The sequence below is a fragment of the Neoarius graeffei genome, chromosome 9, assembly GCF_027579695.1.
Source record: "Neoarius graeffei isolate fNeoGra1 chromosome 9, fNeoGra1.pri, whole genome shotgun sequence".
Lineage (NCBI taxonomy): Eukaryota > Metazoa > Chordata > Actinopteri > Siluriformes > Ariidae > Neoarius > Neoarius graeffei.
In genome coordinates, this window is record NC_083577.1 from 77,895,506 (window position 1) to 77,913,491 (window position 17,986).

Here is a 17,986-nt window from a genome sequence, read left to right on the forward strand (position 1 = left end):
TGTCTCTAAGCCTGTCAAGTGCACAAGCAGTATTAAAACCAGTTTCTCTAAATAGTTCTTTTACAAATGTACCAAAACAAAAATACTCATATAAACAAGAGAATATATATAGTGTTCTCCCCAGGATCAAAATAAAGCCCTAACTTTTGGGTGGCCCACAGGGCCATGCACCGCGCCAAAGGCATGTGGGGTGAGAGTACGAGAGGGGGGGTTTCCCCTCTCGTTGGTATGGTCTAGGGGGCCTCCCCCAGGAAAAGGGAGCCCATTTGGTGGCATCTAGTGACTTTTACGAGCATTTTATGGTGGTACTGACACTGTCACTTTTTATTCTGAACATGGTTGAACATAGCTGTCAACCCCAATATGAAAAAAGAAGTGAGAAAGACAGGGTCCAGGGGCTGCAGGCTCTGGCCAGGTCCACAGCAAAGCCCCACTGTGAGGGGTCTGGGGGGGGGCCCAGCCGAAAACGATTTTGCCAACTTTAAGAGGGGATTGGTGGCCTCCAGATGAATATTTAGTTTTCACCTTCTTTTTACTATTAATGAAAAAAAAAATGGCTTCATGAGGACACCACATGTACGGTATTAACAAAACGATGCCAGGTAAGCAATAACACATTTCAACATGATCATGAAATGAAAGACATGCAATGATCTCATCTCATCTCATTATCTCTAGCCGCTTTATCCTGTTCTACAGGGTCGCAGGCAAGCTGGAGCCTATCCCAGCTGACTACGGGCTAAAGGCGGGGTACACCCTGGACAAGTCACCAGGTCATCACAGGGCTGACACATAGACACAGACAACCATTCACATTCACACCTACAGTCAATTTAGAGTCACCAGTTAACCTAACCTGCATGTCTTTGGACTGTGGGGGAAACCGGAGCACCCGGAGGAAACCCACGCGGACACGGGGAGAACATGCAAACTCCGCACAGAAAGGCCCTCGCCGGCCACGGGGCTCGAACCCGGACCTTCTTGCTGTGAGGCGACAGCGCTAACCACTACACCACCGTGCCACCACGTGCAATGATCACATTTCAAAAAGCTTTCACCACAAAACTTCACTTCATAGGACGACAGGAAACACAATTTGTGTTGCCACCAAGTCATTTCGAAATCAAGGTTTTAGCTCAATAAAAGTGCAGGTGTTTGCAATTTATTGCAGCATAGTTTGGGGTTTATTTTGCCCTTTATTAAATGAAAGCGTAAATAAATAATTATATCATTACCAAAAAAATTATCTGAATATAACACGACACACTGAGTCCCTGTACGAACGGAGCAGGAGTCTGGTTCGCATTGCCGGCAGTAAGTCAGACCTGTTCCCAGTGCATGTTGGACTCCGTCAGGGCTGCCCTTTGTCACCGGTTCTGTTCATAATTTTTATGGACAGAATTTCTAGGCGCAGCCAGGGGCCGGAAGGAATCCTGTTTGGGAACCACAGGATTTCATCTCTGCTTTTTGCGGATGATGTTGTCCTGTTGGCTTCTTCAAACCAGGACCTTCAGCATGCACTGGGGCGGTTTGCAGTCGAGTGTGAAGCGGCTGGGATGAGAATCAGCACCTCCAAGTCCGAGGCCATGGTTCTCGACCGGAAAAGGGTGGCTTGCCCTCTCCAGGTTGGTGGAGAAGTCCTGCCTCAAGTGGAGGAGTTTAAGTATCTCGGGATCTTGTTCACGAGTGAGGGAAGGATGGAGCGTGAGATCGACAGGCGGATCGGTGCAGCCTCCGCAGTGATGCGGTCGCTTTACCGGTCCGTCGTGGTGAAGAAGGAGCTGAGCCAAAAGGCGAAGCTCTCAATTTACCGGTCGATCTACGTTCCGACTCTCACCTATGGTCATGAGCTTTGGGTAATGACAGAAAGAACAAGATCGCGGATACAAGCGGCTGAAATGAGTTTCCTTCGCAGGGTGGCTGGGCGCTCCCTTAGAGATAGGGTGAGAAGCACAGTCACTCGGGAGGAGCTCGGAGTAGAGCCGCTGCTCCTCCACATCGAGAGGAACCAGCTGAGGTGGCTCGGGCATCTTTTTCGGATGCCTCCTGGACGCCTCCCTGGGGAGGTGTTCCAGGCATGTCCCCCCGGGAGGAGGCCCCGGGGAAGACCCAGGACACGCTGGAGGGACTATGTCTCTCGGCTGGCCTGGGAACGCCTCGGTGTTCTTCCCGAGGAGCTGGCCGAGGTGTCTGGGGAAAGGGAAGTTTGGGCTTCCATGCTTAGACTGCTGCCTCCGCGACCCGGTCCTGGATAAGCGGAAGAAGACGAGACGAGACGAGACACTGAGTAAATGTAATATTATGTCTTATGTATTAAATATCATTTATAAAATATTTATTCATTAGCGTTTATAAGAAAGATAATATTAAATGAATATAAAATTAATGAACTACTCAAAGTAATACCATCACCAAAAATCCCAAAACCATTATCTCATCTCATTATCTCTAGCCGCTTTATCCTTCTACAGGGTCGCAGGCAAGCTGGAGCCTATCCCAGCTGACTACGGGCGAAAGGCAGGGTACACCCTGGACAAGTCGCCAGGTCATCACAGGGCTGACACATAGACACAGACAACCATTCACACTCACATTCACACCTACGGTCAATTTAGAGCCACCAAGTAACCTAACTTGCATGTCTTTGGACTGTGGGGGAAACCGGAGTACCCGGAGGAAACCCACGCGGACACGGGGAGAACATGCAAACTCCACACAGAAAGGCCCTCGCCGGCCCCGGGGCTCGAACCCAGGACCTTCTTGCTGTGAGGCGACAGCGCTAACCACTACACCACCGTGCCACCCCAAAACCATTATGACAATGATAAATTAACAACTTCCAATTGTATAGTTATAGATTTATATCTTTATGTGCTTATTTTTTATTTCTCATCACCAACACAGACTAGCTAGGCGACCACTGTAACAATAATAAACATATGAAACACAGCGTGCAAAGTTCCTGTTGAAAAAATATTGGGCTATACATTTATGATAACTGTGGGACAGTTCAAAATAAGCTATTATTTTATTTTAACTCCACAACTTTTTATCTTTTTTGGATTCTGTGTACAATAAAGTTATTTATATACACACACAAACACATAAACTGAAAAAGTTCATGTTCCTGATTAAGAGAGGAGAGTACGCAAGTATCTTGTGTGTACTTGCTTTTGCTAACTTTGAAACACTAAACCAGTGTAGCAGAAGAGAAAACAACACAGCTGGGGTACTGTACTTCACAGAAATGTTCCTCGTGTCACTGCAGCCATCTCCTTTGAAGGATGCAGGGATGAGGGGTTTGTTTGATAAAGATGGGATCTATGAAAAACAGGTGGTATTCTTCTCTAGGCACAAGCATGGCCTTCAGCGTCAAATGAAAGGTGAGAGATAAGGACAGAGGGGTGTGGCCTGGCTGTAGGTAGCTTGTTTTCTTCACCTTGTTCGAGTTGTTTTTCTCACAGCAGCTCTTTATGTCTTGGCATGGCCTACCCAGGAGAGTATTGCTGACAGGGAGCGCTGGCTTAATTTCTGGTCTTGTTCAAGTATTTTGCCTCAGAAACAAGAGCAAAGTGTGGCGCAAACACTAAGACAGGAGGGACTGTGTTTTTGTATACCCTCCAGACTGTGATACCATCCAGACGGAAAGAACAGACACACAAAATGCACAATATATGCTGACAAATAGACTGCAATAACCTGTATGACAATTTGCATTCATAAATACTAACCCATGCAGACAGGAATCAGATCAAGGTATTAAACAAGCAAAAGCATGCTGTGGCTATAAATCTTCACTGAAAGATCTTTGTCATTAGTACGCTGCTTGAAACTATGCAACATTACGCCGATTGTTCAAGAGTAAACACAAACTCCCACAACTAAATCTCCTCCAGAATGTATAAATCCCTCTGCTCCGCGCACGCAAATCGCAACCAACAACACATTAAACCTGACGTTTCTGCCTCGACAAGTCTGAAAGCGGAAACGCCAGGCGTGCCTATGTGCCATTATGAAAGTTTGTGTGGTACCACACTATAAAAAAAACTAAGTGAAGTGAGCACAGAGTGCATTGTTTAAAGCAATCTGACAAACATATTATACAAACAGTGCTCTGTTTTCCACATATACTGAACAAACACTTCACTTTCCACTGAACTACCTGCTGCAGGTAAGTGTGTTTTCTTTCTGCCAGGTCATTCAACCGCTCAGTAATCCTCATACCACACAATCCATGTGATTTATTCTTCTCAGAAGGATTAAAGCAAGCACAAGTGCCTTCTGAAGATCAGCAAACTGTTGGTAAAAGCGCCAAATAAGTATAATTGATGAGCTTATTCGTGAGTGCATGTGTGTGTTTAACAGGATTAGAAACGGGAATACTACAGTTACAGTAAGATGTAAATGTATTGATTCAGTTTGATCAAGGTTGTTTGATTTTACTACATATACAGTATCTGAGTTAGAATAGGGCGGCACGGTGGTGTAGTGGTTAGCGCTGTCGCCTCACAGCAAGAAGGTCCTGGGTTCGAGCCCCGGGGCCGGCGAGGGCCTTTCTGTGTGGAGTTTGCATGTTCTCCCCGTGTCCGTGTGGGTTTCCTCCGGGTGCTCCGGTTTCCCCCACAGTCCAAAGACATGCAGGTTAGGTTAACTGGTGACTCTAAATCGACCGTAGGTGTGAATGTGAGTGTGAATGGTTGTCTGTGTCTATGTGTCAGCCCTGTGATGACCTGGCGACTTGTCCAGGGTGTACCCCGCCTTTCGCCTGTAGTCAGCTGGGATAGGCTCCAGCTTGCCTGCGACCCTGTAGAAGGATAAAGCGGCTAGAGATAATGAGATGAGATGAGAGATGAGTTAGAATAGCGAAATATTTGGTGAAAATACACAGCAGCACAAAGACTAGCATAAAGATCAGCCTCACTTGGCTTTATAAGATGAAAATACCTAACATGTAATGGACCATTAAAATTATGAGTATAAATACGCAGGTGATTGTAGAAAATTGCGCGTGCTGATTGGTTGAGAAATTTGGACTTTTTCTTGATCATCACCTCGAGTGACTCAGCAAAATGGCGGCCAATCGCTTTGTCACCGTAAGTGAGGAAGAATTGCAAATGATGAAAGAAAATGCTGTTCCTAAAAGCACTAAAGATGCTACGAAGTTTGGTCGAAAACTATTCAAAGGTAAGCTGGAATTGTGATTTATTTTATCGATTTTAAAACAAAGTATTTTATGTGAGTTGGCGTAGATAAGTGACAAGTCTGCGTCACGCCGTTATTACATTTGCATGCCGCTTTTGAAGTTTGAAATGAATTATTTTTTTATATTTTTTTTTTTAAATAATCATCTGTGTATTTATACTCAAACAATTATCTGCCTCAAGCTCAGGGAATAATAACCTCAACTTCATCTCAGTTATTATTCACCAATATTCTCTTCACCTTCAGTGAATCATTGTTAATCATAACTTATCAAAATTATACCACAGCGTTGTTGAATTCTCAAGTTTGATTGGTCCGAAGGTGGTGATTAATTCTGTATAACAGCAGCCCTGATAATCCATTCATTATCCATAACCGTTTATCCTGTGCAGGGTCGCGGGCAAGCTGGAGTCTATTCCAGCTGACTATGGGCGAAAGGCGGGGTACACCCTGGACAAGTCACCAAATCATCACAGGGCTGATAGATCGAGACAAACAAGCATTCATACTCACATTCACACCTACGGTCAATTTAGAGCCACCAATTAGCCTAACCTGCATGTCTTTGGACTGTGGGGGAAACCGGAGCACCCAGAGGAAACCCACGCAGACACGGGGAGAACAAGCAAACTCCACACAGAAAGGCCCTCGTCGGCTGCTGGGCTCGAACCCAGAACCTTCTTGCTGTGAGGTGACAGTGCTAACCACTACAGTGGTGCTTGAAAGTTTTTGAACCCCTTAGAAATTTCTATATGTCTGCATAAACATGACCTAAAACATCACCAGATTTTCACACAAGTCCTAAAAGTAGATAAAGAGAACCCAGTTAAACAAATGAGACAAAATTATTAGACTTGGTCATTTATTTATTGAGGAAAATGATCCAATATTACATATCTGTGAGTGGCAAAAGTATGTGAACCTCTAAGATTAGCAGTTAATGTGAAGGTGAAATTAGAGTCAGGTGTTTTCAATCAATGGGATGACAATCAGGTGTGAGTGGGCACCCCGTTTTATTTAAAGAACAGGGATCTATCAAAGTCTGATCTTCACAACACATGTTCATGGAAGTGTATCATGACACAAACAAAGGAGATTTCTGAGGACCTCAGAAAAAGCGTTGTTGATGCTCATCAGGCTGGAAAAGGTTACAAAATCATCTCTAAAGAGTTTGGACTCCACCAATCCACAGTCAGACAGATTGTGTACAAATGGAGGAAATTCAGGACCACTGTTACCCTCCCCAGGAGTGGTCAACCAACAAAGATCACTACAAGAGCAAGGTATATAATAGTCGGCAAGGTCACAAAGGACCCCAGGGTAACTTCTAAGCAACTGAAGGCCTCTCTCACATTGGCTAATGTTCATGAGTCCACCATCAGGAGAACACTGAACAACAATGGTGTGCATGGCAGGGTTGCAAGGAGAAAGCCACTGCTCTCCAAAAAGAACATTGCTGCTCGTCTGCAGTTTGCTAAAGATCACGTGGACAAGCCAGAAGGCTATTGGAAAAATGTTTTGTAGACGGATGAGACCAAAATATAACTTTTTGGTTTAAATGAGAAGCGTTATGTTTGGAGAAAGGAAAACACTGCATTCCAGCATAAGAACCTTATCCCATCTGTGAAACGTGGTGGTGGTAATATCATGGTTTGGGCCCGTTTTGCTGCATCTGGGTCAGGACGGTTTGCCATCACTGATGGAACAATGAATTCTGAATTATACCAGCAAATTCTAAAGGAAAATGTCAGTTCATCTATTGAATTAGAACATAATTCAAGATTCATAGATCATAGATTTTCATGATTGGAAAGGAGCAGCAAGAAGAATATCATTCTTTTAGGACTTGTGTGAAAATCTGATGATGTTTTAGGTCATATTTATGTAGAAATATAGAAAATTCTAAAGGGTTCACAAACTTTCAAGCACCACTATACACCACCATGCCTCCAGCTCTGATTATAGTTTTAAAATAATAAATTATTTCACATTTTGGGAAGGAGACTCCAGTGTCAGTACTTTCTAGCAATCTTTTCAAAAAGGGAATACCTTCAAGATGAAAAGCTTTGCAGTTTTTCTGTGACATGACAAGCTGCATTTCCTTGGAAGGATTTAATTATAAAATTTATGTAAAATAACATTTTATTTCAAAGAGAAAAAAGAGGATCTGGTGAGAGAGCAGCTGTAAAGCATCTATAATCTGAGTGATAACAGGAGCTAACTGGGATATAAGAGGAATCAAACACTTTGAGAAGTGCTGATATATAAAAATAATCTACTTCAGGGTTGGATCAGTAACTCTGCTTTGCATTGGACCACATCACACAACCTGATTGTTGATTATTAGCTCATCCAGCCGACAGGAGATGAGCTTATGCCGTTATGTGTTGTCCGTCGTCTGTCGTCCATCCAGCGTCATCCACATTTCATGAAAATTGATTCTTCTCTCTCAATTCTTCACCGATTTGTATTCTTTTTGGCAGGAGCATAGGTCTGCCTGGGGTGCATATAGCTTCTACCCAAATTTGCATAATTGCAATTAATAATGAAGATATGAAGTAATTAAGCCCTAACGAGCCACACAAATCGCTTCTTCTCCATCAATTATTCACCAATTTTGATTCTTTCTGGCATGAAGGTAGAGGGACCTAGGGTGCTTATAACTTCTACTCAGATTTGATTTCTCACGGGCCTGGAGTGAGCTACACCATCATTAATGGTCTTGTTTTCCTGTACCACCGCAGCCTGTTGTATTTTATTCCTTACATGTTCGATCAATAGAAAAATCCCTGGACACACAGTGAACATGCAGTGATGCGTTAAATATACAAAGGTTGACCCACATTCCTTCAAGCAACAGCCTCATTCATATACAGGCTGATCTCTACATCAAAGTGAACTTGTTCAGGTCTCATAGCTGCCCAGACTCTTATGTGGGCTGTGTTTGGTGATGCATGCAATCAATGAAGGGCATCACACTTCCACCATGGAGGCATATCATTATAGTTTCCTTTGGAAACAGCTGCCTGGACTCCAAGTTGGCGAAAGTGGCAGTGTCTGGTGCCACCTACACACACAGACATGATCAATCCTTGTTCAACCCTAGAGATAAACACCCTTCTCATAAACTGGACAATATTATAACTGAAGGCCAGTAATCCCCCTGTTTCATAGGAGATGTTCATTTCATTATCTTCCTTTAACCATCAGGGGCTATTAATGCTGATTAAATCCCATAATTACACAGCAATTCTATTTCAATGCGATTAATAAGATATAAAATTGCTCAGAATTAGTAAGGTCAGGTTTCATCTTGGTTATTAAACAGCCTGCTTTCCTTTACACAAGGAATCTCAGTCAGCTCACAGAGATCTTTCTTTTCAAGAATTCTCTGAAAGTTGATGAAATGTCATGCATGCCATCAGGTTGCCACAAACTCGGACATTTAATCACGACCACACAGATAGGGAAAAACGCCAAGACGAGCTGAGCTCGTCTTTCGTCTCCTGTCTTCTCGGGTTTGTACTGTGCAAATAGTAACATGCCTACAAGGTATATGTGAAGAGATTCTGTAAAAACAAGATGCCGTCAAAAATAGTAAAATAGTTTAAAAAAAAAAACTCATCATAGCATAGCCTCACTGTGCCTTTAAAACTCATCAGTTCTTTTAGGTCAAGTGTTGTTCACTTTTTTAAGAAAATTGGCTGGGAAGATTTTCCAAGCAACTTTTTTTAAACCTGAAAAGTAGTTAAAGACTTCTCCACACTATCTGGTTGTTATACAAAGAATGTAATGATCTTTGCAGAACTGAAAGTAAATGCATTTCATCTTTAATACGCACATTTATAAACTACACACTATGACTGAAAAAAGAAAGAAAACATTCTGCTTTCGATTTCACGAAAACAAACAGACGTTATGTCATGCTGCATATGAAAACAACAGAAGGCTGTATATCTACAGTGGCATTTCTTCCGAGACCGACATGGTCTGAAGATGAAATAGGGGTATTACAATGCACACCCTGTTAAACATGCCCTCCAGCACACCGAACCCCTCCTAATCCACTCGATAGCCTTTTCACCTTGCACAGACCACCCTACAGACACAGATCCCCTTAGAGCTCAGAACAGAAGCACAGACACGACTCTTAATCAGCATTGGATGATTCTGAACCGTACAGAATGGGCCTGATTAGACAAAATGTGACCAGGTCTGTTGGGTGGAAATCACAGTTGCTTCATAAATCATTTCGATAGATGAACTTCCTGTTACAATTATAATAGTATGAGGAAAGCACAGATATGCAGATAAAGCAGGATGAATAAACATTATATTAATGGATAAATACAGGGTGTTTAAAAAAATGTATATAATTTCACAGTCTAATAACTTTGCCAATTCTCATTCAATTGACCTCAAATTTTAACAGCATGTGTGGAAACAGGTCAAAATTTTATGTTTAATGTTTTCTATTTTTATCTTTTTAGGTATAGAAATGCCATTCACTGGAAAAGAAAAGGCGTTTTGTGTGTTAGAGCACGCTCGAACACAGTCAAACAAGACTTCAGTGTGCATTTATGAGAGAATTCTCAAAAAATGCACCAACTGCAATGCAGACTTGGACATGGCACAAAAAGTTCAAAGAGGAAGGCTGTCTGTGTGTGTCTGTGTCTCAGGCGGCGTGCATATTGAACATTTGTGAAATCGTTCATGGAATCCACATACCTTTGAATTTCTCATTCAAATTTTGAGGAATAAATCTTATATTGCTCAACATTAAGCCTGTTCAGTTTCATTTGCCTAGACTGTGTAGTTTCTGGGATATTTACATCCAGCCATTATCTGTAGCCACTTATCCTACAGGGTCGTAGGCAAGCTGGATCCTATCCCAGCTGACTATGGATGAGAGGCGGGGTACACCCTGGACAAGTCACCAGGTCATCGCAGGGCTCACACATACCGGTAGACACAGACAACCATTCACACTCACGGTCAATTTAGAGCCACCAATTAGCCTAACCTGCATGTCTTTGGGGGAAACCGGAGCACCTGGAGGAAACCCACGCGGACATGGGGAGAACATGCAAACGCCACACAGAAGGCCCTCGTCGGCCGCTGGGCTTGAACCCAGGACCTTCTTGCTGTGAGGCAACAGTGCTAACCACTACACCACCGTGCCACCTGGGATATTTGCATCTCAAATAATATGAAATTTTTTGAAACACCCTGTATAAGAGCGTCTTGTGTAATTATGGTGACATGAGTAGCAGTGCAGATCATCATTCATTCACAAAAACACTGCAGCAAAATGTGTGGTCTTACTTTTATTTATTTATTTATTTGCGGGCGGCACGGTGGTGTAGTGGTTAGCGCTGTCGCCTCACAGCAAGAAGGTCCTGGGTTCGAGCCCCGGGGCCGGCGAGGGCCTTTCTGTGTGGAGTTTGCATGTTCTCCCCGTGTCCGCGTGGGTTTCCTCCGGGTGCTCCAGTTTCCCCCACAGTCCAAAGACATGCAGGTTAGGTTAACTGGTGACTCTAAATTGACCGTAGGTGTGAGTGTGAATGGTTGTCTGTGTCTATGTGTCAGCCCTGTGATGACCTGGCGACTTGTCCAGGGTGTACCCCGCCTTTCGCCCGTAGTCAGCTGGGATAGGCTCCAGCTTGCCTGCGACCCTGTAGAAGGATAAAGCGGCTAGAGATAATGAGATGAGAGAAATGAGATTTATTTGCTTATTTGCTAAGATGATGATGGGTTCTGAATTCTGTATCATCGCATAACTTTTCCAACTTCTGCCCTCTCGCTGGCATGCAGCAATATCCGCCTTATATAACTGCGACTTAGAAATGTTATCTTGTGACATATCAAGACTTCCTTAGTAACAACCTCAGCCACCAGATTTACTTGCCAAGGCTGAAACCGAACTCCAAGCTTCATTTCTGTATTCCTCCAACTGAAGAAGTTCTGCAAAGACATTTCATCTGATTCGAAGGTCCCGTCTCCAGATTTCTCGCTTTTAAAACCTACATCTGGCTGAGAGTTTATTCTGGTGTGAAAGTCAACATGAGCAACAGTTTTCCCTTGACCTATTCCAGTGTTTATTCTGCACTCGCAGAATAAAGGGTGCTAAATTTTACCTGTCACTGGGGTGGTACCTGGGGCAGTGTTGGCTCAACGGTGAAGGCTTTGGGTTACTGATAAGAAGTTTGGGGGTCACTGTTGGGAGTGAAGGTTTTTAACCTTCTCTGCTCCAAGGGCGCCGTATCATATTCCTAATAAGCTGGGATATGTGACCAAACAAATTTCACTGTGCTGTAATGTATATGTGAGAAATAAAGGCTTCTGGTACTGTACCTTCTCGATTTGAGGTACCTTTAGTTTGGATGTTTTACCCAGAAAGGTGCATACAGGTGTATGTTTAATTAATGTATCTCAAATCATTTTAAAGGTACACTATATCCACATTTCCAGGTGGGAAATATTTATTAAAGGTATAAAAGAGTCCTCAAGATAAGGAAAGGAAAGGTGCAGTTTTATGTTATAGGTATACAATATAGATTTTCCTACCTTTGCTAAAAGCCTCTTTTCCTCTTTCTTTTTCTCTTCATGGTGATCCAAAGGCATCTGCAGAAAATCCTCTTCGCAGCAAATGAAACTCACTGTGCATCCCATCCGGGCCGCTCCGGGAAACCCTTCCGAGTGCCCATCCAAAAATCACCAAGCCTGATCTGTTAGAAGCTCGCAGCTTCCCAAACCTGCTCCTGAATAAGACCTGAACCAGACCTTTAACGCGCTTTGGAACGGATGCAGGTCGCCTCTGTCCTCCTAAAGCGCATACAGTAGGTGCGGAGCCGCCCGCGCGCGCCCGTGCGTTTCCGCCCGACGCTGAGTTTCCTTCTCGGACCGACCACCGACCACTTCACTCCACACCTTCTCTTCAACATCCACCGACAACAACACCGCGATCGTGAGAGGTGTCCCAGCTTTTCACACTCAGTGCCGATTGCCAATCCCGCCTTCCTTCGACTCTGCGCCTGTCCAGGAGGAGGAAGGATCGCAGTGGGGCAGAAGTTCCAGTCTGGGGTGGGTTTTAGACCCATGCCTGAGTGATTTTCATGTTAATATATAATCTGAGTTAGAATGACTTAAACTTGAAATTTAACCATGCACCAACCATGATCTGTTATTGGCTCATGATCAGATTCATCTGGTGAAATTGGTTCGGGGGCCAGATTTTTTTTTTAAGTGGGACCTCGGGGGCCGAATTACACCTTAGGTAACTCAACACATGGATATACTGTTTTTAAAATGATGCCAACAACACATCGAAAAGGAATTGTATTGGCACCACAAAGAAGGTCCTGGGTTCGAGCCCCGGGGCCGGCGAGGGCCTTTCTGTGTGGAGTTTGCATGTTCTCCCCGTGTCCGCGTGGGTTTCCTCCGGGTGCTCCGGTTTCCCCCACAGTCCAAAGACATGCAGGTTAGGTTAACTGGTGACTCTAAATTGACCGTAGGTGTGAATGTGAGTGTGAATGGTTGTCTGTGTCTATGTGTCAGCCCTGTGATGACCTGGCGACTTGTCCAGGGTGTACCCCGCCTTTCGCCCGTAGTCAGCTGGGATAGGCTCCAGCTTGCCTGCGACCCTGTAGAAGGATAAAGCGGCTAGAGATAATGAGATGAGATGAGATGAATAGCCTCACAATGAGACATACAATTACATAGCAGATATTTACCCTTTGAAAATGTGACACGGACATATCCATGCAAGTAGTCCACATTTAGAAATGCAACAAAATAGACTAGGTGCCAATGCCAACACATTTTCTACAAATAACACAAGAGTAAACTGTAAATTATTTTGATCATATTTATTGAAGGCTTACACATAAAAGCATTGTTAGGCCAAAATTAGGCCAATTAAAAAAGTCAAGGCCAAACACTCCTAAACAAGTCACAGAAATAAGTGCCAGAACAAAGCAATCCAAGAAATAAGCAAACTGACTTAATATTCAGTAGAAAAACGTAAGGTTCTTGAAAAAAGCCAGATATGACCTCACATTACATTGGTTCAACAACAGATGGCACGTTTCCTTTGCCAGTCATACAACTCCAACCCACATTTTCACAAACCCATGCCTATGGCATTAGCCTACTGTACAGCATACATCAGTAAAATCCAACCCATTTTATTCCCTCCCAACCATATCACACAGGAATATGATGAATGGGAAGGCAAACCTACTTCAGCTACATTTTCCTTGTCGAAGCTAGACACCTTTTAACTTTCACTAGCTTGTCGACATTGGGGGACAGGTTCTGGGCCGTGGCTATTTTCATAACGTCATTGAGATGTTCGTGTGTCAGGCGATTACGCAGTTTCGATTTATTAATATTCATCACAGAAAAGGCCTGCTCACATAAATATGTTGTCCCAAACATACACAATACTTTGCCTGCAAATGCCGTCATAACTGGGTACTCTGGCGGCAAGTATTTGTAGAATGATTCGATTGCAACAGATGTGCATTTATCCTTCAACGGCGTGCAACACTGCAGGCTAACATCCTGGTCAGCGCACGCGCTGCAGCAGCTGAGGCGGGCAGCAGCAAAAGACAAACTGAAATAATTCCACGAAAATTGAATAAAAATAAAACGTCAGATTGAATTTTTTAAAGGAAAAACCATTAGATGAAAGTTTATTTTATTACATTTTTTTAATTAAAAAAATGGCTCTCCCATATCAACCACGGGCCGGATGTGATGTCCAATCGGGCCACTTCCGGCCCGCGGGCCGTAACCATGGCATCCCTGATCTACAGGATAAAATTAATATATTGTTCTGGAAGGTGAGACATCAGCATGATGATGATATTAGCATATTATTATTTGATTCAGGGTGGCACGGTGGTGTAGTGGTTAGCACTGTCGCCTCACAGCAAGAAGGTCCTGGGTTCGCGGCCAGTAAGGACCTTTCTATGTGGAGTTTGCATGTTCTCCCCGTGTCTGTGTGGGTTTCCTCCGGGTGCTCCGGTTTCCCCCACAGTCCAAAGACATGCAAACTATGGTGCATCAGTTGCCCCCTCACACTCTAAAAAATAATGGGGCCAGTACTGGTTCTTCAGGGCGATGCCATAGAAGAACCTTTTTCGGGGCTTCAAAGAACCGTTCATGCAACAGTTCTTTAAAGAACCATTTAAACCATTTGTTTGAGCAGTGAAGACAGATTTGTGTAAACATAGCCTATGTGCATTGACCAGCAAATGGTAAGAGAATGCCAGGGTCTGAAGAACCATTTCCAATGTGAAGAACCTTTCGTATAATGTAATGGTTCATCACAGAGTTTTGACTCTCCATGGAACCATCCAGAGATTTGAAGAACCACTGAAGCACCTTTATTTTTTAGAGTGCAAAATGAAAAGTTCCTCCGATCATGATGCATTTTTGTTTTTATGTTCCTTTTGGTAAGAAAACACACTGGGTGAAATATTTTGACAAAATTCAAAAGTTTAATGGTGGCACCAGGAGCTCAAAGTTATGGAAAAAGCTGCTATTTTATGACTTTTATGACAAAATTTCGATCACTTTTCATGAAGCATTGTGGCACCTTATAGAGTATACCAAATACCTTAGATACACATTTTTAGTACATATTCTAAATATATTATCAAGCACAGTTTGAGTTTTAGCTGTTCATTGAATCATTGTTCAACTACTTTTAAACAATACAAATGGATTATGAATCACATTAATGCTTCTCAAGCCCTTGCAAAGGTTCTTAACATGATCTCTGGCTCACAAGGAATCAATAAATGGAGTCCAACATTGTGATTCAAACCTTACGCGAAAACATAAAATAAGCGTTTTTTGGCAAAAAATGAACCTCATGGTGTCACCATTAGACTTTTGAATATGGTCAAAAAATTTTACAGGATGTCTTTATTGGTGAAAAGGAACACCCAAACAAAAATGCATCAGATTTTATGAAAGTGAGGTCAACTGATGCACCCTAATGCAAACTCATTTAGTGTGTGTCAGCCCTGCGATAACCTGGTGACTTGTCCAGGGTGTACCCCGCCTCTCGCCCATAGTCAGCTGGGATAGGCTCCAGCTTGCCTGCGACCCTGTAGAACAGGATAAAGCGGCTAGAGATAATGAGATGGATGTGCAATAGATCCTATATCATTGCATAACTTTTCCAACTTCTGCCCTCTCGTTGCCATGCAGCAATATCCACCTTATATAACTGCAACTTAGAAATATTATCTTATGACATATCAAGACTTCGTTAGTAACAATCTCAGCCACCAGATTTACTTGCCAAGGCTGAAATCAAACTCCAAGCTTCACTTCTGTATTCCTCCAACTGAAGAAGTTCTGCAAAGACATTTCATCTGATTCGAAGATCCCGTCTCCAGATTTATCGCTTTTAAAATTAATGACCAATCCAGAGGTAAGCATGGCAAGAAGAAAACTCCCTGAGACAATATGAGGATGACACCTTGAGAGGAACACGAATCAAAGAGGAACGCATCCCCTTAGAAGAAGAAGAAGAAGAGGGTTTTATTTATCACATGTATATTACAGCAAGTGTTCTCAACCTTTTCTGCTTTGAGGCCCACCTATTCATACTTGAAATGAGTTGGGGCCCATTAAAAAAGTTCCCCAATTATTTTGCTTTATACGAGGGTAAGTCAAAAAGTTCTAAGACAAATGAAAAAAATCTTTATTTTTGAAAATAACAAAGCTATTTCTCTACATATCCTCCATTTAAGTCTAAACACTTCTGCAAGCAATGTTTCCATCAGAGAATTCCTTCATTGCATTCCTTTTTTGAATTCTTTTGAATTCCTTTTGAAATTATAACATCTGTCTTAGAACTTTTTGACTTACCCTCGTATATTCTATTAGAATCTAATAATCTACTGTAAAGTGTATTAACAAAATGCAACATCACTCCCTGTTACAGACAGGAGCCCAGGAATTAAATAAATACAATAAAAACAAGCTGTTTTTAATTGTAGGTATTGCATTTAAAACTGTATGGATATACCAGAAGCCAACATAAAACTATGCATGCAGGTCGTTCTCAGTCAAAAGGGATTAATGATCCAAAAGTGGAGTCTGGTCCATTAACACAAGAACTTATTGCCATGTTTGTGTACAGCAAGCAAGCAAGTTATTAAAAACAAGAAGTACACTCAAAAGAAGTGGATATAGAAACCACTCAATGGGATTAGATCCTTACACGCTAACAAATCAGGGTTTTTCCTATGAGCTGGGAAATTATCCATCCGTTGAGTTTCCCGACATCTCAAACTACCTGGTGCTGCAGACATCGTTCTACATGGACACATAGATTAAAACCTGGAAGAGCATGGAGGAGTATAACTTTTTATATGTGGCTGGGTTAAAGATCTGGGGATCAGGACACTACAGGATAGACGGCGGTAGACGGATCGAAGTGCAGGAAGAGTGTTTATGAACAGGCATGATATCTACAAAAACAAAACAGAAAGCAGAATATTTAAACAGCGTTATAAACATGGGTAGAAACAAACATGACAGTGATGATGATAATACTTCACAAAGCCTCTGTGAAAACAACTTCCGTATCTGCGCATGCTGATTGCAATCAAATCAGTATCAGGTGTTTCCCATAACGACTGGGATCCAAGCACATGCACAACACACTCCATGAGCGCGCGCAGCCGCATGAGCTGCACCAGACTCAAGTACGCAAAGGTGTGACAGTCAAGTGTTCACCTACAGTACTGTGTGACCATAACTTTTAGCTTATGTGTATATCACCACCAAAATGCCTCATTTTTATTGATAACTCATTGCAAAGCATTGCGAGCTGCAGTGTGACCTTAGCTTAATGAGGCGGATGTGACGGCAGATGCAACCCAGCAATTGTACCCCACTACAAGTAAAAAATTAACTTCAACTTGAAAAAATTTGCAGCCCACTAGATGGCCATTAGTGGGCCACGGCCCAGTGGTTGAGAAACACTGCATTACAGCACAACGAAATTCTTTCTTTGCATATCCCAGCTTGTTAGGAAGCTGGAGTCAGAGTGCAGGGCCAGCCATGATACAGCACTCCTGAAGCAGAAAGGATTAAATACCTTGCTCAAGGACCGAAAAGTGGCAGCTTGGCAGTGCTGGGGACTGAACCCCCTGACCTTCTGATCAGTACCCCAGAGCCTTAACCACTGAGCCGTCACTGCCCTGCCCGCACTAAAGGGTGCCCTTCCGGGTGACAGGATAATTATAAATCAGTGCTCTTCTATAACTATATGCTATAAATTCAAACAGTACTAAGTGTGTAGAAAGGATGTCCAGTACGAGTGTTTCGTGAATAAGTCCTGTGATGAGCAAAAAACTGTCTGAGGATTACAGAAGAATCTATTAGCTGCAGCTTGCACATATGTACACTCTCAGAAAATAAAAGTACATTATTGTAGCTTTAGGGGTATAACGACTTGTCACTGGGCCAGTACTCTCTAAGGTACTTATTTGTCCTGTTTATATATTGCTTGGGAACATATATGTACCATTTTGGCCCTACAAAGGTACACATAGTTATCTTGAGGTCCGATAATGAGCCCGAGGGGGTATATTAGTGTAGATTGTACCTTGAGGGACAGAAATGGACTCCTACTGTACCCCTATTTCTTACAGTGTACAGAGTCCTGGTGAAATGATCCAATTAAACAAGGGATGAGACTTGGACATAAACTGTTTTTTGGAAGAATTCTTTGCAGGTGTCCAGGTAGGATCAT

At 42.8% G+C, this 17,986-nt stretch overlaps 1 protein-coding gene across 10 annotated transcripts in view; it reads right to left on the reverse strand.

Moving 5' to 3' along the window:
- tns1b (tensin 1b) overlaps positions 1-11,944 on the reverse strand; it is a 476,125-nt gene extending 464,181 nt beyond the window's left edge. For 3 of the 10 annotated variants that reach the window (XM_060930313.1, XM_060930327.1, XM_060930310.1), the window contains exon 1: positions 11,770-11,932. In XM_060930313.1, coding sequence (XP_060786296.1) covers positions 11,770-11,874 — 105 coding nt within the window. In that variant the 5' untranslated portion in view covers positions 11,875-11,932. Of the gene's footprint in view, positions 1-11,769 lie in introns of all 10 variants that reach the window. The other 7 variants (XM_060930311.1, XM_060930314.1, XM_060930305.1 and 4 more) reach the window with 7 other exon arrangements.
- Between the last annotated feature and the right edge of the window lie 6,042 nt (positions 11,945-17,986).